Source organism: Idiotropiscis lumnitzeri, chromosome 4 (genome assembly GCF_059441095.1).
Source record: "Idiotropiscis lumnitzeri isolate Australia: NSW breed Sydney's pygmy pipehorse chromosome 4, RoL_Ilum_1.0, whole genome shotgun sequence".
Taxonomy (NCBI): Eukaryota; Metazoa; Chordata; class Actinopteri; order Syngnathiformes; family Syngnathidae; genus Idiotropiscis; species Idiotropiscis lumnitzeri.
This window is the reverse complement of record NC_142394.1, coordinates 28,100,861-28,122,394: the sequence shown is the minus strand read 5'-3', so window position 1 is coordinate 28,122,394 and position 21,534 is coordinate 28,100,861. Positions and strand designations below refer to the sequence as shown.

At 46.3% G+C, this 21,534-nt stretch overlaps 2 protein-coding genes across 4 annotated transcripts; both read right to left on the bottom strand.

Moving 5' to 3' along the window:
* Positions 1–59: 59 nt before the first annotated feature.
* On the bottom strand, positions 60–9,395 carry otud4 (OTU deubiquitinase 4). 2 transcript variants are annotated; one of them, XM_088295124.1, is made up of 18 exons: positions 8,960–9,395; positions 8,202–8,285; positions 7,367–7,417; positions 7,230–7,276; positions 7,073–7,145; positions 6,871–6,952; positions 6,169–6,353; positions 5,621–5,723; positions 5,483–5,547; positions 5,307–5,407; positions 4,310–4,407; positions 4,074–4,203; positions 3,520–4,010; positions 3,042–3,476; positions 2,932–2,972; positions 1,492–1,852; positions 917–966; positions 60–291 (listed from the first exon to the last, which is right to left on the bottom strand). In XM_088295124.1, the coding sequence occupies exons 1-18, from the start codon at positions 9,089–9,091 to the stop codon at positions 94–96; spliced, it is 2,727 nt and encodes a 908-aa protein (XP_088151250.1). In that variant the 5' UTR covers positions 9,092–9,395; the 3' UTR covers positions 60–93. The 2 variants fall into 2 exon arrangements, with proteins under 2 accessions (XP_088151250.1, XP_088151251.1); XM_088295125.1 differs by having other exon boundaries at positions 3,042–3,455.
* An 813-nt stretch (positions 9,396–10,208) lies between these two features.
* Positions 10,209–19,329, bottom strand: LOC148338996 (uncharacterized). Of its 2 annotated transcripts, none has more exons than XM_088292403.1 (9): positions 18,990–19,329; positions 17,466–17,817; positions 17,199–17,390; positions 15,882–16,367; positions 15,759–15,819; positions 15,610–15,662; positions 14,437–14,479; positions 14,181–14,360; positions 10,209–12,161 (listed from the first exon to the last, which is right to left on the bottom strand). In XM_088292403.1, the coding sequence occupies exons 2-9, from the start codon at positions 17,671–17,673 to the stop codon at positions 11,504–11,506; spliced, it is 1,881 nt and encodes a 626-aa protein (XP_088148529.1). In that variant the 5' UTR covers positions 17,674–17,817; positions 18,990–19,329; the 3' UTR covers positions 10,209–11,503. The 2 variants fall into 2 exon arrangements, with proteins under 2 accessions (XP_088148529.1, XP_088148530.1); XM_088292404.1 differs by lacking the exon at positions 18,990–19,329 and adding an exon at positions 18,458–18,740.
* Between the last annotated feature and the right edge of the window lie 2,205 nt (positions 19,330–21,534).

Here is a 21,534-nt window from a genome sequence, read left to right as displayed (position 1 = left end):
TAAAAAACAAACAAAAAAAAATCCCCGGAGGAAACGATACGGACATGACAAGAGAAAAGTTGCGGTTTCTACATCTTTATTGGCTCAAGTGCGTCAGAAATAGTTGCCAGGTTCTCGTCCACGTCGCCGCCTGGATCCTCCTCGCCAGCCCGGTCGTCGTCCGCCGTAGCGTCTGCCCGGCGACGACTCGTCGGCCTCCTCGGTGTTGCAGCCCACTGACGGGTGACGATGAGGAGGAGGAGGCGTCATGTGACCTCCTGCAGGGAGGCGAGCCAAAGGGACTGTCCTTCCCTTCGTGAAAAAGGAAAATGGATACAGTTGGTCATTTGAACCACAAGTGAGCATTTTAAGACGATTGACAGATGGCAAAGTGCCACCAAAATGGGAACAAAACAAAAAGTGGCTGGGACAAGAGACACTTTCATTCGCCTAATTTCATAATTTTCCCCAAATTGTTTTTAAAAATACTAGTATGTTTTGTTTGTTGAATTTGTCGTGTTGTGGTGGTTGGCAAACAACTTTTGGTGCTTTACTGCCAGCTTCTGAAATGGAGGATTTGTCTTGGACAATCCATCCAAATGATATTTTACAACCATTTAACTTAAGACAAAAAAAAAAAGAGGCCCCTCTCAAAAAACAGGTTTACCCCTGAAGAAAAAAAAAAGCACGATTCATGACAAGTCCAGCTAAGTGTCGAGCTTTTTTTCTCGCTGCTTTTGACTACCGCTTGCCCTCCCGTGCCAACATGAAAATCAAAACCCGACTTTTCTGCCCCCTTAACATCCCCCGCGCCTCCTGCACCACAACAACCCATTTCCCTGATAGCACCCGCCACAACACATTCACAGAAGGGAAAGCGCTTTAGAATATGTGGGACATCCACCAAAAAGAGTTTTGTGACAAGGACATACAGTACCAGTGTTGGGGTGTTGTCAGGCCGCCGCATCACGTTCATGCCCTCCTCCCCTGAAGACGGGGAAAAATCTTGTCATTTACAAGATATACGAGTCAACAAACACTAGTCCTCAAAAGTTTGCATATTGGGCTACCAGGTGGAATTTCAGGATGAACCAACAATGCACAAAATCCCTTTCACGTCAACTTCAGTTGGCCTTCTTTAAAGCTACTAATTTCGTTCACCTGGAAAGGTTACAATGCAGAGTAGATTCTTCCTGAAATTTCACCCAAAGGCAGAATGCAGTGGTGTCTTGAGATGAGTTTAATTTGTTCTGTGACCATGCTTGTATCTCAAAACATCTGACCGCATTGAAATGAACTGAAAGGCAATTAATCCGTTTCAGCAACCTTTACATAAAAACGTCCAAGCTTTTTTTTTTTTTTTCCCAGCACCCTATAATATTGTAAACTAGAATTATATATTTAAAAAAATAAATAAATAAAAAATACATTTTTGAAAAACTCAGGTCACTTGTATGTCAAGGCAGTACCGTACCCCAATTTTTGTGAGTTCCGTTGCGTAATGTTGGTTACCCGTATGATATGCAAGCGCTGTGTTGCCTGGAAAAGCTTGCAGAGAGCCTCTGTGGAGCACAGTGGCGTGGCGGTCCTGCGGGTGTGACGGCAACACGGCACACTCTGGAGTCGGCGGCTGCTGCTGTTGCCAGGGCAACGCTTGGTACGCCGGCTTGTGGGGTGCGGGCCACGCGTCAGCATAGCCGTTAGCGGGTTCACCTGGTTGCGAGGCAACCGCCGCAGAGGAACACGCGGGCCGGAATGGGCCATGGGGAGGGCAGTGAGGGATCTGGGACGGCGGGTTTCGGGGCTGCATGATGTGGGCCTGCTGGAGGGGCAGCAGGTACAGGTAGGGCATGTAGAAGGGCCAGGTGTATGCCTGAAGCACAACAACAAACATATGCATTTGAAAATTGGTTCTTGACGGAATATGGTATCTCACAAAATATTGCATTTGTCATTTTGGAGCTCACTCCAAAGCAATAAGTACGAGTACTGTACAAGTTTGGCCCTAGAGTTTTTTAGCTTTTTCGTTGGTGGTCCTCGCATGACCTTCATGCACTGACAACAATGCGCACGTTGCCGTCACAATTTGCCAGTATTCCTGAAAGTTTGAGTGTTTTAATCAGTGGTGGGTGGTCAAGGCCTTCTCTGCTGGCCTCACATAATCAAGAAATCATCATCATAGTCTTCACATTGATGTCTTATTATATCCTTGTGTTGATTTTTTTAGCTGAGAGTTTTTATCCAATCAGAATTCAGCTAGCTCGTGTTGCCAGGCAGATTTCACAATACCAGTAGCACGCACTATCCGTCCGAGGCCTTCAGATACAATCGTGCGGGCGTCTATTCTGTGTGTGTGTTGGGGCTCATACAGTTGATAGGCAGGTTTGTGATTGGATACTCACTCATGAGGGGGCAGCACTATGCGGAATCAACACATCCGAAAGTCGTAACTGGCAACCGTTCAAAAATCTCGCTCTTTTAAATCGCAATGGCCGAAGGAGGGAATTTAATTGCAGATACACTTAGGAGGCCATTTTCAAGACAGACCTTTCAAGAGACGCCATGTCGTCCAACACTCACTCATTAGTGCTTAAGTGTCTTTCTGTATATTATGTCTCCAGCCGTGGTGTCATAAATGATGGCAATATGACGGGGATTGATTCAAGTCGGACTTCACTGAAGGCCTGCGTGTGAAATGCACAGCCCGCCACTGCTGTTAATGTCAAAGGTTGCCTTCATTGGCTAAAGATCATTTGGGTAACAGGCTTGTGTGCCGACTAATTTGCCATGTGTGAGGTCATATCTCTTTGCGTTGACGTGTTATTTCGGCGGATCATTAATACTGCTGATGAGCCTAATGGGAAGGTGGTCTCTTCTGAATATTTTAAGAGCCGGAACAAGTTTCATGATGGCGTGTGTACATGCTACAAGCATGGTGTTGATGATCTTTACCTTCACACCCAAGTTGAAGAAAAACCTCAGGATGTTTACATCTGGAGAAGAAAAACCATTCAAATCAGCAAAGTGGACTGCATGACATGATGTGCTGCAACATTCCTCACCCTGGGGGAGGTCTTCTCCCGAAGTGCGCAAAGAGAATTCCGGAGCTGGGAGCACACTGCCGTCGTCTCCCTGGGGGAAGCCGGGGTACAGGGGGTCCTGGTAGAGGTGGTGCACGAGGATGCCTCCGGGGAGAGTCGGGGGGTGTCCGAGTGGGAGGGGAGTCGGGGTCAACAATTGTGGGGAGCCGGCGGCCGGAACAGGCGAGCCACCGTGAGCTGGTGAATCGTCACAGGGATTCCGGAGTGTCGGATTGATAAGGGGAGAAGAAGTAGGCTCCGACTGGACCTGATGGTCCTGTGGGGGATCCCGTGCTTTGCCGCTGACATCAGCAACTCGGTCCGTCAATTCCTGAGCGGCACTTTGGTCTGTACTTGCACCACCCTCGTCGTGGAGCACTGACACACTCGCAGCATCTGGAAAGAAATCAGAGAACTCTTGATGCACACTTCTCACAAAAACGTTGGGGAAATGTCTTACTTGGCCTCTGAGCTGAAAGTCGAAGGGCATCTGTGACTTGTGGAAGAGGAGGCACCGGTGATGAAGACGAGGAGCTCGGGTGCATTGGAGGACTGGGTGAGGGCAAACGAGGGACCAAAGCCCACGCGGCCGCTGGAGACGGTGCGATGGGAGCGATGAACGTGGGAGCTGGGACGCCCGCCGGTGCAGGAGGGGGAATATTTGAGGACGGCACAGCGGAGTCCGGGGAAGGAGGAGACAAGGAGGACGCATCAGCGCTTTGGAGAGGTCCAGGGGCGCTCTTCTGTCTTTCCTCAGCAGACGACCGTGTCCCAGCATCTTCAACTGGACTCTGAAGAAGACCCAAGCGTGGTTTCCTAGCCCCGAGAGCCGGGAAGCTGAGCTCGTCCCTGCGATGGATCTCCACCAGCGCCACTTTCTTCAGATCCTCCTCTTTGGCCAAACGCTCCTCCTCAGTCAGCCCAAAAGACGACGCGGCCGATGTACTCCCCCTGAAGAACACCAACGTGGAACGATGTTGCGCTCAAATGAAGCAGGCCCGGTTCTACACTTACCTACACCGTCTCGGGTCTTCATGCGGCGGCCACGATTTGGGCTGGTGCACGCGTCCGCTTTGGCCCGGAGAGCACACTCTGGGACCAGAGGACGACTTTTGTCCGGACTTGCCAGTGCCACGAGCCCCCTCTGGAAGACAAAGCACGCCTCACCCTTGACATGGACATCACATGAGAGGAAAGCGCATTTAACAACATTGTCACCCGACATTTCAAATGATCAAACATGCCAATACCTTGCTGTCCATTACTAATTCTCCTCTCCCGACGGAGTACAGCGCTCCATCCCGGGCTCTCTGACGTCATGGGTCGCAGGTTCCGCAGAGGAACACGTCTGCCGTCAGACGTGTGCAGCCGTTAGCATGACATGCATATTTTGAGAAACACAAGCAATTATGCAGTTTTTTTTTTTTTTGCGGTGCCTTAGGTATGTTTGTTTAGCTTAATGCTAACAAACGGTAAAACGCCATAGCTGGGCTAATAAAAGCATCAGTGTCATGGTTTTGTAATGCTTTAAGGAACAGTAATAAGAACACAAACAGCAGAGTAAAATATGGAGACAGAAAAGATAAAAATAATCTCAGGCCTAAATTCTGAAACCTCTTCAATAAAAAAAACAAAAAAACAAACTAATATTACGTCATCTTAAGGATTGTGACCGATATAAATGTACTGAGAAAAAAAAAACTTACCCTAAAAGAAAAAAATAAGGAGCTACCAATCAACATGAAAAAAAGTGTTTAAATATTTAAAATGCATATTATTATATTATAATATGTAAAATTATTCCCCCAAAATTTGGAGAGTTGAATGGGGACTCGAATGGGTAAATTCAAGGTTGGCAAACTGCAAATATTCGGGGGTCTACTGTTCATGACATAACATCCATTCATTATCCGAGTCGCTTTTCCTCACGAGGGTCGCGGGCGTACTGGAGCCCACCCCAGCCGTCTTCGGGCAGTAGACGAGGTTCACCCTGAATTGGTTGCCAGCCGATCGCAGGGCACACATGAACGAACAACCATTTAATTGCACGATCACACCTGGGGCCAATTTAGACTGTCCCATTAACCTACCATGCATGTCTTTGGAATGTGGGAGGAAACCGGCGCACCCGGAGAAAACCCACATAGGCACGGGGAGAACATGCAAACTCCGCCTCTGCATTTTGTGAGGCAGACGTGCAAACCAGTCGTCCATAACGTTTGTAATTTGTATTTATGTGAGACGTACAGTTGGCCTTCCTCTTCCGTGTAAACCGTCACCAGCCCATCACCAGGCGGGACCTCCTCGATTGTGCCATCGTAGCTTTTTTCACTTCCATCTCGCCACACCTACAATCATCAGAGCGGCAATTAGTCTGCGGAAAGATTTAAAAAGAATTTTTTTTTTTTCAAAGTGTGCAAGACCTGACATCGTTGGCCCACAGTGTACTGCATCCCCGCAGCCATGCAATAATCCCGCTTTTGTTGTGCTGAAAGACATTTAGAATTTCTAAGCGTGTGCGGTTTTATTGACATGGGAGAAAAATCGTACACCTGCCGTACCCTTCTTGGACTTTTGCCACACGTCATACGCAACATTTCGGAACAGACTCTCACTCAGGGAACGCTGCACGCTTTCTGGCAACAGAAGGCCGCAGCCCCGCCCCTGGACTCACACAAAGAGCATTTGGAGGTTTACATTCACCACAGAAAAAAAAAAAAAAGTTAGGTCATACCAAGTCAGTGCTTCTCAAATAGTGGGGCGGTGCGATGCTGAGGGGGACGCGTGTGAACCTGGGGAACATGCTTTTTATCCGCCGTACTACAATAAAGTGTAATTGCACATTCACGCCAGTAGTTGGCAGTGGCGCTCTCATAGTCGAGTATTAACTCGACGGTGTAGGTTTGCTTTGCTACGAAAATGCTATTATTCATAATTGCGGCGGAGAGTGGGTGGCGGTGCGGGGGGGCGTGAATAGTTTTCTTCTTGCAAGGGGGGGTAACAGAAAATAATTGAGAAGCACAGCACTAACGTGACGTGGAAAGCTTATAGAGCACTTTAGGTACATCCTGCGAGGCCAAAAACCGAATACGCCAAACGTTGGTGTCACCTTTGTCCTGCTGTTGTTGCTCTTGAACGAGCTGTTGGCGTCCGAGTCTGAGTCGTCGCTGCTGGCGCAGGGCGCCAAGTTGTCGTCAGTCAGCCGCTCGCAGGCTCGGCCGCTCGGACGACAGGAAGCCACGGTGTGCCGGCTCAGCTGGAAGACGTCCGCGTACAGCAGCTCGTACAAGATGGCTGTAGCGCAAAAACACAGGCGGCACAAGTCTTGCAGCACTCCAGGAAACCACATTATGGAAAGTCATTTCAGGCCCATGCACTAGTACACGCTTGGTCCTCACTACTAAGATGATTTAGTGCACTAGTAGAATGACTTGCGACTAAGCAGTCCTTTTTTTCCCCACTAGTAATTTGCTGATTTTTATCTATTATAATTAAGAGTATTATTATCACACTGTGGTCAGCTACAGCACAGTTTGGCCTCACTAGTAACCTGTCTTACTGGTACTGTAAACAGACGGATGGGCCTTCCCCAAGATCTATTCACCAAACGCTAAATTGACATTTCATAAAGCAGTTGGAGGATTTCTATACGACTTATTCTTAACGTTGCTCGACTAGCGTGCAGAAATGTCAAACACTACGGGGGGAACATTAGCAGTCACTTCTAGTGACGATGAAGGGCGTACTAGTACATCATTGAAAGTAGCTCAAAAGGCTTTCTATTTCCACACGGACTAAATCTGGGACTCACACTGGCAGAGCGCGGCATTTTTTATACGGCTGACTGGATAAACGCTGTCGTAATGATTCCCGTTCAGAAAAGACAGCTGAACCTGGGGGAAGAGAAGAAAAAAAAATAGAGTTTAGACACCCGACACTGACATTTTAGGGTATACACAGCGTATGTGTCAACGTAGGTGGTAGAAATTGTGTCAAAAAAAGAAATCGCAGACCTTCTCCTGGAACTTGTTGCCCGTAACATCCACTGGAGATTTGCCAGGCTCTTGAAAAATAACAAAGTCCCTCCTATACACACACACACACACACACACCTCGTTAAACGCTTTAGTAAGATCCAAAACGAGAGTAGACATACAAATTTGTGCTTACTCGAACATGACGGCCAGCGCGTTCATCTCCACCTCGCCTGCCCACTGCTGCAAAAACAACAACAATGTCAGCATTAGTTGAGACAAAAACAAGAAGGTGTTCAGTTGTATTGTGTTAAGAGTACAATGAGGTCATACCTGCGGGTCCTGAAGCCGCTGCAGGTACGCTTCAAAATCACCTTCGATGAACTGCACACACACACGCGCACGGTAAAGTTCAAGAGGCAAACCAAGCAGCTCCTGAGGTCAAGTCGATTATAACTAATTGCAACATGCGCCAATTTTAGGTAGACAAAGGAATAAAATTGTGGTTTGGTTGCAGCACCAGTAACAGGTTTTGCTTTATAGGTTATTTTTAGCAATTATATTTTTTACAGAATATGTTACAGTATGTTACTTATATATATATATAAAACCTGGCACCAGAAAAGTGAATCACTTCGGAAGTAAAGTTTAGTTATGTTAACTTTAGCGTTCAACCTTAAAAGATAAACCTTTACCAATCCTAAAATGGGGAAATTTGCAAAATAACATTTTTACTGGTTTGTTAAAAAATATTTTTTAAAAAACAAATGGAGATATAATTCGACCTAATTTTCGGCTGCAATACATTTTAATTGAATTATTAAGTAGCTTTTCAATATCCTCTACTTAAGGTTGATAATATTACATAAAAATGTTAAGAATAACATTTCTGTCATGCTACTGTGGAACACTAAGCAATTTTTGTGGAGGCAACACAGGAAACACACAAAAACACAAAGCATAGCAGTAAAAGGACAAAATACAAAACAGAAGACACAAAACAGCAATTTTGAGCACAACGCCATCTGATGGAGAGGGTGAATCGTTGCCGAAGGTGTCCAAACTTCCGCATATGCTCAAGCTACTTTTGGGGTAAATGCGTCGAGGCAACACCTGACAAATATAAACAATCTTGCTCCGAGTGCCTCCGAATTTAACATTCACTCACTGCCTCATAGATCTCTCTATGTTGCCTCAGGAAACGAACACACTGGGCCCGAACTTGCGCGTGAAGACTTTGGCAGTGAAGAACCTGCAACGAGAGCATACATGAGAAAATTTGAGCGCACAACAAAAAGGTCAAATAAGGGTATTTTCTTTGTATTTAGCTGTGAACATTCAACGTTACTGTTAAGCAAAGTGTGTGCAAAATTTTAGGATTTGACAGAGACATTCCACACACGAGTGAGACAAGTACTCATTTTCTCAAATGGTTAAAATCTGACATATGTAGATGAGATTAAACGAAGTGTAAATTATTGATAAGAGAAGATTTGTCCCACAATGTGGAAATTTGCATTGAGAGTCGGGATGCCAGGGATCGTATCTGGGCCCTCATCAATTTCTCATATTTTTGGGGATGCTGAGAAATGAGCAAAAATATTCACACTGCAGTCAAACTAAGGTTAGAACGCAATAGATGATGTACAGTACTGTATATAATGACTGTGTCCCATATTCTTCATATGAGAGAGTAATTCTTAATTTTCAGGGGGGTGGGGAATATGTCACCATAGCGACACTTATTAAAAATCAATTTACAGGGGTTCCTTTAATGGTATGTAATATATTTTGCCTGAAAACAAGTGACACTAAAGAAAATAAAATACAATATAAAAAGTATAAGCTTCCTGTTAGTTGATGACGTCACACGGGCTACAATGCGGACATTTAACTCCCTGTCACATTCGGTCAGTTCGTTTTTACCTGTTCGGCAACGGCACGAAACAAGCACGACCCGTCCTTGGCGACCCGTTTCCGATGCAGTCCGACGGAAGCCAAGAAGTCGTCCATGAGCGTCTCCTCGTCGCTCGCACGCATGTTGCCAACACGGTTCATGTTCACTCACACTAGCGCTGCAATTCTTTGGGCCAACTTGAAACGACTAAAGACGAACACTCGCCATCGAGCCAACGACAAAACGACCTGACGCGTACATATGACGGCCGTTGTGATCACTTTTGTTTTCCGGGAAGGGCCTCTCTTCCGACTGTGCCTTCTCCTAAGAAGACCAGTCCTGAAAGTGAAAGTGAATTTTTCTTTTATGTTTTGACGGGCTCTCGCAAGATAGCGTTTTTAAAAAAGTGCACCATTTCCGGGTTATGGCCACCCATTTCCCGCCAAGCGCCCAACACGGAAGTCACACAACCAATAAGCACGCGATGAAAACCGCATCATCGATGCATTTATTTGGCTGTCTGAATTGAATGATTACTTAATATAACAAATTTAAGAAAGTAATTAGAGAGTCTTTACGGAAAATTTAACACAATGAACAAAATTGAAACTCTCATCTATGTAACAGTTATTGGGGAAAAAGACGAAAAGAAATTATGGTAGCAATAATTATATTAGGGAAATACATTTTGTTGTCTTTTCATTTGGATTTAATAATGACGTTTTACGTAATGGTCAAGCATTGTCCCTCCCTACCTTGTGATATTAAGTCGAACATGATAGTGGAGGTATTTAGAGGTGGTTTTCGTCCCACAAATCCCCAGTGAGGGACCAGGTACCAAATGTACTGCTTTCTAGCCCCTCTTCCTGTGCTTCCTCCCATCCTCCTTCTCCTTTCATTTAGTGAAATCTAATAATGACCTGTTTGTAAGCTCCCTCGGCTACAACAGGCCAGGTAACCCTGGCAACCAGAAGGGGGAAGGAGGTGGGGCAGGGCCCATGGCGATTGACACTCATCCTCCCACGCACGCGTGTATGTCTGTGTGCGCGCGCGCGCGCGCAGTTCGGACTCAGTGTGACCTTCATGGCTCTGACTTATTTATTAATTTGCGCCCTCTAGTCATACTCTTGGATGATGATGATCGTGATCATGCTGAGGCAGAAAAGAATCCTTCATCGAACAAAGGGGGGAGGTGATACTGTCCTGAAATGAAAGTTTATTGATCAAGCAGAAGCAAACAGGATTCAGCAGAGGATACCACAACGACCTTCTCTGGGATCCAATCCGTCCCCATTGAAAGCACGGGACTGTCCGTTGGTTCTGCTGAAACCATGAGATCATTCGTATCAAGACAATCGACAGCCGCTGGTCAAACTGTTCCGTAAACAATCATGTATGATATGTGTATATATATATATATATATATATATATATATATATATATATATATATATATATATATATATATATATACATATATAGATATATATATACATATAAAGGCGCAATTCTTATACAATAATAAGTCATTTTTTTGCGTCAGCAAGCCAACAAAGTGCACATGGGTTGCTATATACAAACAGAAAGATCAGAAAGAACATCTTTGTCCCTCAGAACCTCCATCAACACAACAATTTCGCAAGCAAACCAAGTGAAGTAACACAGAAAGGAAACTAGTTGAGAAAAAAAAAAAAAAAAGAATTCTGATACATTTTCATGCAGTTCATTCAGACAATAATCACAAAAATTTGGGATGCACCAATAGCACTTTCTTTCCAGATTGAGTGCGATTAGAAGTACTTGTCGATATCAAGTACTGAAACTTGATACCAACACCAATGTTTTTGTTTTTTATTTCAACCAAATATTGTTTAAAAGCAAACTTTTGGTGAACAAGTCATTTCAGTTATTTTGTGTTTCCGTTCAAATACTTGTGGGGCACGATGTGAAATGAGCACATAGATAAAATAATATGGTGGATACGTATATGGGCAATGCTATTCCTGCGAGTTAACTGCAAAATGCAGTGAGTAGAAATAAATCCAGGAGTGCTTCTTAGCAGAGTTTGTCATCCATTTTGGAGGGCACAATATGCAGCTGGTTGATATTTTGGTTGTGATCCGTGTGACCCACTCATGGATTCAAGGCTGCCCGTAGTATCGCAGCATTTTTGTAAGTTGAGGCAAACGGTGGCAAATTTGATATTGGTGCATCCCTAATTGCTCATGACCGTTAGCTGTGGCAGTGTAACAAAAAAATGATAATGACCACAAGGTAATATTTACAGTTTTGGTCCAATGATCTCTCTGTAATCATTGTTGTAAATTCACTGAAAAACTTGAAGAAGCTGGCAGTTTCTGAAGGACAACACGTACTTTGTCGTCATAATTCAAGATAATCATAAGAAAAGGAGTCGAGTGCTTTACGAGCCAGCACTCCAATGATCGGCAAAAAGCAGACGTTCGGTGCGTCCGTTGTTGACATTCTCAAACGTGGCAGAGGGAGCTTTACATCCATTGAAGGAGGCATGAGAGAAAGAGGAAGAAGGAAGGGAAAAGGACGAGAGAAGACATTCACAAAGACGTCAGGCCTAGGTAGCCGAGGAAAGAATGTTTGTCGGAGGAGGAAGAGGAGGAGGAGGAGGAGGAGGAGAGGGAGGACGGGGGCGCGCTGGAGTGAGGCTTCAGTGAAAGGAGAGTCGTGATGGGCACGAGAGGAGACAAATCCCGCCGCCCTGCTAACTCACACAGCCAGCGCTGAAGAGGAAGATGAGGAGAGGAGGAAGATGAGGAGGGTGCGCTGGTGTGCAGCCGCCGAACGTGTTTGCTGGGATGGTCTGCGTGCACGTAGGAGCGGTGCGTGTGCACGTTGCCGGGGGCGAGCGCGGCGGTGGCGGTGGCGGTGGCGTGCGCGCCGTGCTTGACCTTGCAGTGCAGACGCAGGCTGTCCCGCCGCTTGGCGCTGTACGGGCAAAGGTGGCAGGTGAAGGGCCGCTCCCCGGTGTGCACGCGCACGTGCTCCACCAGCTTGTTGGCGGTGCGCGTCAGGTGGCCGCAGCGCTCGCACCGGTACTGGTTGCCTTGGCGATGACCCTGGAAGTGAACCAGCAGCTCCGGTTGCCCGGGAAACGACCTCTGGCAGATGCGGCAGCGATGCTCCGAGGTGCTCGTCTCCGGCGGGGTTGCCGTGGCAACTGCCGGCGCGCTGCCGGCAGGAAGGGTGAGGGGGCATCTGGCGAGGGTGGAGGTGAGGTGCGTTGGTTAGCGCGCGCACCATCGTTGCCGCAATAGCACTTCGTGTGGTCGATTGAGTAACTTTTTGCTCCAGAAAAGCACCGTGCAGCAAATTTAGCTCCTGTTGGTTGAAATATGTTTGGAAACTTTGGGCAAGTTTTCAAGCGGTCCAAATGCTAAAAGGCATGCACTTTTTTCTCGAAATGACAAACTAGATCAGAGATGGGCAACTTCAAGGCTGCAGGTGGCCGCAATTTTTACTCTGGAACCAAATATGACCTGAAACGTCCTAACCAAATTTATGACCACAATGCTACTTTGATTAGGGACACATGTTCTTAATCTATTACATTTTTGATACTACAATTTTCTACATTTTTGATTTACAATGTATAAAACCAAAACCATGGGCTCACCACTTGTGGGAGGGGCCAAAGGGGTGGGGTGCAGTGTGAGTCGGGCGGCGGCAAGAGGCAGGGACCTTGGCGCTCTGATCTCCGGCTACAGAAAATAGCTCTTGGGACATGGAATGTCACCTCTCTGGTGGGGAAGGAGCCTGAGCTGGTGTGCGAGGCAGAGAAATTCCGACTAGATATAGTCGGGCTCACCTCCACACACAGCGTAGGCTCTGGTACCAGTCCTCTTGAGAGGGGTTGGACACTCTTCCACTCTGGAGTTGCCCAAGGTGACGCCGAGCAGGTGTGGGCATATCTTGGGGTCTTGTTTACGAGTGAGGGGAGGATGGAGCGAGAGATCGACAGGCGGATCGGTGCAGCCTCCGCTGTGATGCGGACGCTGTATCGGTCTGTCGTGGTGAAGAGGGAGCTGAGCCAAAAGGCGAAGCTCTCGATTTACCGGTCGATCTACGTTCCTACCCTCACCTATGGTCACGAGTTGTGGGTCGTGACCGAAAGAACAAGATCTCGGATACAAGCGGCCGAAATTAGTTTCCTCCGCAGGGTGTCTGGGCTCTCCCTTAGAGATAGGGTGAGTAGCTCGGCCATCCGGGAGGGACTCAGTGTCGAGCCGCTGCTCCTCCACGTAGAGAGGAGCCAGACGAGGTGGCTCGGGCATCTGTTTAGGATGCCTCCTGGACGCCTCCTAGGGGAGGTGTTCCGGGCATGTCCCACCGGCAGGAGGCCCAGAGGACGACCCAGGGCACGCTGGAGAGACTACGTCTCCCGGCTGGCCTGGGAACGCCTGGGCATCCCTCCGGCAGAGCTGGAAGATGTGGCTGGGGAGCGGGAAGTCTGGGCTTCCCTGCTGAAGCTGCTGCCCCCGCGACCCAACCCCGGATAAGCGGTGGATAATGGATGGATGGATGGAAAACCAAAACCAAAATAACCACAAAATGTTTGTTTTTTCACCAGTGCACAGAACCGCTGAACAAGAACCAGTATAAGTGCAACTAAGACATATCTGCCATCTAGTGGTGATTGGTGATATTACAACAAACAATAGTTAACATCTGCATATTCGCAGTTCAGCATCCGCCGATTTGCATATTCATATTTTACCTGAGATTTTTTCCGTCTTGATTACCCCCATTTTTCATGGAAAATGCATAGAAAATGTTTAACAGATTTTTTTGGAAGATTGTTTTTTTTTAAATGAAGGGGAGTGGCGAGCTGCAAGTTGCCCATTCCTGAAATCGATCATAAACAAACTAACCAAATTGAGCAAATTTCAATTTTATTTATTTTTTGCCAATATGGCCAGCCAATTTGTCACGGTGTCATTTTTGTAATACCCTCCTTAAAGGGAAGTGAACTAAACTTTTTTTTTTGCGATAATACATTGAATGTGCCACCACTAGTCTCAACACGGTATTCTGATATTGTGTTTGTGGAGTAAGAATTAAATTGATTAATTAATCAATTTTCATCAATTTCAAGGGGAGCCATTTTGTGCAATATCGCCCTCTGCTGTCAATCGCTGTAGTCAGGTCACACACACAGTACAGCCCCTGAAAATTAGTTGCAGATGGCGCACAAAATAAGCAACAGTCACTTCCCACCTGGCGGCTCCGCCCAGCACGTGCTTGTCGGCGTGCGCCCTCATGGCCGCCTCCTGATTGGTGGAGTGGTCGCACACGCAGCAGTGGAGCGAGAAGGATCCGCGCTCCTGCTGCCGATGCTCTGTCATGTGAGCCCGGAAAAGGAGGCGCCCGTCGATCTCAAAGCCGCACACGTGACACCTGAGCACAAGGAGGAAGGCCCTTCGTATCCATGGCAACGGCAAACCAAGCTTTCCAGCGGATGAGGCCAACTCACCTGTAGAAGAAGCTCGCACTGCCTCGCGGGCTGCTTGGATTGCCTGTTGGAGATCAAATCAACAAATATGTAGCGCGACAAGCAAAACAATTCAATGCTCTCTCACTAGATGGCAGCACCTGCTCAGGGACCCCATGGATACTAGGGGCCCCCCAGAAGCAATTAACAGTCAACGCAGAGATTGAGGGGGAAAAAGCAAGCAACAAAATGAAGTTATGTTTGAGTTACGGTATCTTATTTTATGACTTAACATTAAAAAAATAAATCAAGCAGGCCTGATTCATCAACTTTAGTTTTTTTTAAATCACTTTTGTCCATTCATTTCATGTGATTAAATAATGTAGAGTCTTGAGATAAAAGTGCTCTAACATAATAGTTTTTTTAAGACATGAGCTGTCGTTCGGCTGATTGTTTTTTTTTTTTATTAACAAAAATTTGAGATGCGAGTGATTATTTGACTACAAACGGCACATCATCATATGTAGACAATAGTCACCTGAATATATTCTTTATTATCTGCGAAAAACGACGAATATGATTGTATTCTCATGAGTACCGTAAAGTAGTTGTGAAAGTCTTCTTTGTTTGTGTTTTCATGTCTGTGTTACACTGCCCCCGGTGGCCAAGTCACAGAAGGTGTAATAATGAATAACTCATAATGCAGAAACAGTTTATTTCTGTACGTTCTGTTAATTTTTTAAATTATTGTTTTTTATATAGTATAATATGACATGGTGTTATTTTCTTTTTTTTTTAATATATGAAAAATTGTTGAGCTGGAACAGATGACTGGCATTCCCATCCATTTTTTGTAATTATTATTGTTGAATTAAATCTTGTATTTAGTTGATTGTATTCAATACTCTGTTTTTGTACATTTTATTTTCAAATTTTATATAATTTTTTTTAAGCAATTTTATTTGCTGTTCCAGTGTTCTTGCACCACAATCTATATTTGCAACCACAAAAATAAAACAACTTCACAGTTAATACCTCATTTGTTATTTCTCAAAGTCTAAAGCCGGACATGGCAAACGCATAGCAGACTCACCCAAAAAAAAAAAAACACGTAAGCAACACGGCCAGCGCTGCATTTGGAACGATTGATAATCGTAGGATGAAATTTCGCTTTGGGTCTCTTGGAGGCTCTGATTGTGTGCGTGTGTTTCATACCATACGCAGGATCGGAGGGGCAGGACCAGGCTGGCTCCGCCTTCAGGACGGGACTACATTTGACACAAAGACATGGCCATACGGCTAAGGATGCGGCAGAAGAAGAAGAAAGAGAAGGGGGGGGGGGACAAAAGGAGCGGGAGATGCACCTGCTCCTGGCGGGGGGGCTGGTCCTCAGTGCCGGCACACTGCTGGACTTTGCGACCCGTTCTGGAAAGCAGAAGGTGAAGATGACACTTGACGTGAAATAAGTCAATCGTGTTGTGTGCTACCTGAGAGCTGGTGCAGCAACGTGGACGCCAGGTTGACAGACATGTCCTGCCACAGCGCCGCCCGCAGGCACTGTTCCGCCATTTTGGCTCCAGAACACAGCTGGTCTCCGAAGAACTGCTGTTCGTCAATTGCGACCCCCGAGAACAACCTGGGTCGGGCCTCCTCCTCACTTTTCCCACCGAGGAGAATCTGTTCCGCCAAGGTGGCCATCGAGATCTCCCCCTCCTCCTCCTGTTTGACACCGAGCGGAACATTCGGAAAATCGCCGCCGAGTAGTGGCGCCGCCATCTCCGGCGCCTCCGCCACTTCGCCGTTTTCAGTTTTGACGGCCACAAGACGGTGACCTCCATCGCTTGACGAAGACGGGCCTCGGACGTCTCTTATCGGTCCGTCCCGGATGCCAACTGACATCCTCTGCGCGTCGATTTGCATGGAGTCCTCTTCCTCCTTGACCTTCACGTAGGGCCGGGTCAGGAGTCGACTCTCTGCCATTAAAAACACGATTTGCTCACGTTCTCTCTGTCAACAAATGACTTGGCCGACTTGGCCCACTATTCGACATATCGCATTCTGATTAATATTGTATTTGCGGAATATGAGTTAAATAGTAAAATCCACCCGCCTTTAGCCTACTCACTGGGCGGCCATTTTGTCACTTTTGTCAACTGAAAATGACATCACAGTTGCTAAGGGCTCAAGTAACGACCAATGGTGGCTCAGCTTCAGTAAACAGTTGACAGGTCATCACCTGAGCCCTGAGCAACTGTGATGTCATTTTCAGTCAACAGAAGTGACAAAATGGCCGCCCCCGGTATGGCTAAAAACGGGTGGATTTTGCTGCTTAATTCATATTCCACGAACACGATATTAATCAGAATGCCATGTTCAGACTAGTGAAGGGGCATAGAACATTTTATTGCAGATAGATTTTTGGGGTTGACTACACCTTTAATAGCACCACCATCATGTTGAAATGACAAAATAACAGCAATGAAAGACAAACGGCTAATAGCTACATACAGTACTTTAGTTACACCACAATGAAAACAAAAAAGTCAAAGCACCCCCAGATACGCTTAATGAGTGCAGTTTGCGACAGACATATTTGGCTCGTCGACCTTGATGGTCATAAATGAAACAACTTCATGAAACAAATATTAGATTTGACGTTTGTCATGAAGGTATATCAAATCGGCTTCCATGGAGGGAGCAGTTCCCACTCACTGACGGGGTGTCGTACGCTTATAAGCCGCGACTATGAACGGAATAAGCGCTATATCAAAAGGGTGGATGAACACACGTGCGCACACACAAACCTGCCAGTTTCCTCAGCAAGTCAGAAGCCAGCGTGTCAGGTGCCGCATCCCCCTCAGGTGTGTGCGTGAGCGAGGGGGGATCTGGACTGGCCCCGGGTCCATCGGGGGAGAGAGCCAGGCCCGGCTCATCCTGCTGCCCCCCTCGTCCCTCAACCCGACTCCCAGGGAGCACCTGGGCCTTCTGGGTGGCCTCTGGACACGCACACACAAAGACATGAGACAGACCCCACGCGTGTGTGTGTGTGTGTGTGTGTGTTTTTAAACTACCTGAGAGCCTGATGAGAAGGTCAGACGCCATCTTGGTGTTGACATCAGGGCTGAAGAGAGAGGTCGCTGCCAGGAAGGGGCTCACATCCGCCGTGCGTGTCTCGGGCCCGTGGTCGGCCTGCACGTTGGGCAGATGCGCTGCCTGTGTGTGTCGTTGGGCCGCGTCCGGAGGAGGAGGAGGCTGTAACGCACTCGGCCCACGCTTCATTTTCCAGCGACGAGGAAGGGAGTCACACTCAGAAGAGAGGCGAGCGATTCGAGAGGAGGGATGCTAAAATAAGACGTGAAGGTTCTTGGCCACTTGGAGGAGATGAGAGCATGATGAAAAGCTACTCCTCTGACAGTTTCTGACCTGTCAGCAAAGAGGGCAAAGCGAGGAAGGCAGACGGAAGGTGGATGACCAGCATAACAAGAAATCAAATATGATTAAAGTGACTCTCCTAATCAGGAAATTATTGAAAGGACAAGGCCCGATAATCGTGTCATAATCAGATTGCCATGGTAACAGGCGACAGCATCTCCTGCCTTGACCTTACTTTAAACAATCCCCTGTAATTATGGTTGGGTAAAAAAATATCCATCAATTGATATATCGCAAAATAACTCCCTGAGGCTTTAATTTTTTTGTACTTTTTTGAACATCAAGTTATTCTGCCAATTCTGATTTTCAGACTTTTTATTGCGGCATTTTATGTATATTCAAATGGCCATAAAAATACATAAAAAAATGGTCATCAAGTACTCTGATTGTTTTTACTGAATCAATATCGAATTACGATGTTGTTAATAATATCATCCCTAATGTGGCTCAAAAGTCATAATAGGCCCAAAAACATTGTTTTTGAAGCTAAATTAAATTGAAAATATATGAAATTATCCAATATGTTCCACTCGCTGCAATGAAAATTGGCTAATATTTTTTTAAGTAAAATGATGAAAATAATCCCCAAGTGCAATCGTAATAATTGTTGTAAATAATCACGAATCAGTACACTCTGACACCAGTCGACCCGGATCGCTCCAACCTCTCAACTCAACGTGCCGATGCCTCACAGAAGTCCGCAAATGACCGTGACCCCGTTGCTGCATCCCTCCCTGCTCGGTATCAATCGGACTGTCTGTGTCCGAACCCTCCGGACGGAGCGGGAGTTCCGGAGCTCCCCGCCGGTCACCTCTCCCTTAATTTCCCGACGCAACATGGCTGACACGCCGAGTGACAAAGTCAGTTCCCGACGTGGGAGGACGGTTTGCCATTTCAATACCGAGGAAGCGGAATATTTGTTCCCTTTCAGCTGGTACCGGGAAGGAGGGCAGGTGTCAAGAGCCCAGTCGCCACCCCCGCCCTCCCTTTCCCTCCTCCTCCTCCTTTCCATCACGCCCCTGCAACATGGCTGAACGGAACTCGACCTCACGAGACCTCTCAAGTCATCCACTCGGGTCATTTGGCGTCGACAACCCGCCCCGGGACGACCAGACGACGCCTCGTCGCCGCCCTCCCTTCCCCGCGTATCCTCCGAGACTTACCGGTAGCGGGAGGGCAGGTGGTGGCGGCGGTGGTTGAGATGCTGCAGTCCGGGGCAGAGCCTATATATAGAGCGAACATCTTACTGGCGGCAAAATTGCCTCTTTTGTTGCCCCCACTCGTGCGTCGACCTCCGACTTTCCAATAGTGCCGGTGGTGGTTGTGAGTGGAGGTGAGGGGGGGAGTGAGGTGAAAGCCGCGCGGAGACGTCTTGTTCTAGGCCGAGAGGAGGATGACGGGTCGGTCACTGAGCAGGGCAGATGGAGGTTTCCGCCTCTCTCTCTCTCTCTCTCTCTCACTCCCTCTCTCTGTCTCTCTCTCTGTCTCTCTCTATCTCTCGCGCTCGCTATCTCTCTCTCTTTCTCTCACGCGCGACCGTGTACGCGCGCGCGCGCGTGGGACGCAGTGGTTCAGTCCACGCGCCAAGCTCACTCGGGCACACGCAAGGTGAACACTTGTCCGTTTGAATAGAACAGAACAGCGCAGTCAACACCTCAAAGAGTCCAGACACACCAGTCAAAAGCCAAAATAATTTATTTTTTTTATATTCGAAAACGTATCTGAACTTTCTACTCATTATTTGTCAAAATGTTTTTTTTTCAACCCAAACATAAAAAGTAAATAAGTAAAGTCATCCACAGTTGGGAGAAACAAGATATTCTCATTCAAGCGCTTTGAAAATTATTAAAAGAGTGAATCTATTTGGTGTGCAGACTGGTTATTGACATTGAAATATATATGTGTACATTTTTACTTTCATTTAAATAGATTAGTTGAATTACGAGTACATTTAAACCCTTTCTTCATACAAATATACAGTGTTGCCCCAAGTGGCCGCTGGCTGTAAGCGCACTTTTCTTTTTCTTTTTTAACCCCGGGTAGAATGGCCATTCGCTTTCGTTGGAATTGTCCCTCCTTTTCACAGCAGCGGCCTGGGAGGTCATTTGTGGCTTTTACTTTTTAATTTCACGAAGGGATGTGCAATTAATCAAAATTCAATTATGATTATGATAATTACACTCTACACACATGTAGTTTCAATTATTTGCTGCAAAACTGAGACCCTATATTCCTAAACCATCTTTCTTTAAATAATTGAATACAAAATCCTCAAGATTAATTTCCAGAAAATTCAAAACTTAAATTCTTAACAACTACTTTCATTAAAATGAAATGTCATTATAATCTGTGGCGAAACAAATCAACTTGATGTTGCTTTTTATGATTTATTGTAATTAGAACATTATCATCGATAGAATAAGAATCAACAAGCTGTGCCAGAACTTTCCATCATATGAAGTTCATTTTATGAACCACTAACCCACCTTGCCCAGGAGAAAACTGGGTGACATATCGTCAAGCTTCGTTCTCCTGCCTAAGATTTTTCACTTTCCGTTTTTTGGCTACAGGACTTGAAGGTCTAAAAACGAGAAAAACTGTCGGTCTCTGCTGGCCGGAGCAGGTGGACTGAACCATTTTACACGAACGAAGAAGGAGAGTCATTGAGAAAGTTTCCTTAACAAATACATTTACTGCTACCACCAATGAAGCGTAAATGAAAAATATGGCTAATTGCACGTTTCTTACCGAGTGTCATATTATTTTGTCTGGATTATTATTTAATTAGGAACCCGTCTGGGCACCTGTCTCTCAAGGGCCCTTAGAATACTTCTCCTTAATCCCACTTTTTCGGCGTCCCTGCAACTGCATGAGTACTTCAGCCGTCTCTGTTGTATTGGAAGACATTTTTAAGTCTAGAATTATATTTAATTCACAGTTTTGGACGAAATCTGCACCATAGTGTAGTATAAAACATGTGAAACCAACGCACGGACCCAAATTTCGGTATTCTTACGTTGCAATTGCTTCTCAATGGCATGTACAAACTGTCGTAATGTCCGGCCTGAACCTCTAGATGGAGACAAGGAGCAAAAAAACAAGTGCACCAACCTGAGCGAGCTCGGGCGAGAGTCACCAGCAACGGCGGACAAAGTTGCACTTAATTTTATTTCACCGCATCATCGATACAATCTAATGTAGGTTGAATTTGAGGTTGGCTGTCATAAACCATCTTGACCTCTACGGTCATCCTACCATAATTCAGTCATCGCCGCCATGACACCTTCAAGCACGATAGAAGACAACCAGAGATTCAAAGTGACGTCTTTCATGCTGTCCGTGTCCTACTTCCGACTTTGGGTCAAAGGTCAGGGTGATTTTAGGCCCCAAAGTGTGGAGGCTGACAAGCGTCGAAACCCCATAGTGTAAGCACTGAACCGGATTGACTGGATTAGATCATTTCCCGTGGCACACACACTCTCAGGCATACCATTGTTTTTAGGAAACACTGCACTACAATCCAGCCTGTGGAACTGGATTTGATTTTGTGTCATCTTTTGGGAGGGAGAAGGAGGAGGTTGCCTCTGTTCAAATGCTCATCAGATCCTGGAGGGAGGCGGCTGCAGCTGGTGTACATCCTGTTGGTGTGTTGGAGGGGGGGGGTCTGTGTCTTAATACTCTAGAACTAGATCGTCTAGACCAGTGGCC

Excerpts from the sequence above, each read along its gene's own strand:
- otud4 (XM_088295124.1), bottom strand. The coding sequence starts at position 9,091 with ATGAACCGTGTTGGCAACATGCGTGCGAGCGACGAGGAGACGCTCATG. Across the intron at positions 5,408-5,482 it reads CTGTGGGCCAACGATGTCAG|GTGTGGCGAGATGGAAGTGA; the intron begins GTCTTGCACACT and ends TGATGATTGTAG. Across the intron at positions 3,477-3,519 it reads ACTTTCAGCTCAGAGGCCAA|AGTTCTCTGATTTCTTTCCA; the intron begins GTAAGACATTTC and ends GTGTGCATCAAG.
- LOC148338996 (XM_088292403.1), bottom strand. The coding sequence starts at position 17,673 with ATGAAGCGTGGGCCGAGTGCGTTACAGCCTCCTCCTCCTCCGGACGCG. Across the intron at positions 17,391-17,465 it reads CCTTCTCATCAGGCTCTCAG|AGGCCACCCAGAAGGCCCAG; the intron begins GTAGTTTAAAAA and ends GTGCGTGTCCAG. Across the intron at positions 14,480-15,609 it reads CCCCTCCGATCCTGCGTATG|GCAATCCAAGCAGCCCGCGA; the intron begins GTATGAAACACA and ends GATCTCCAACAG.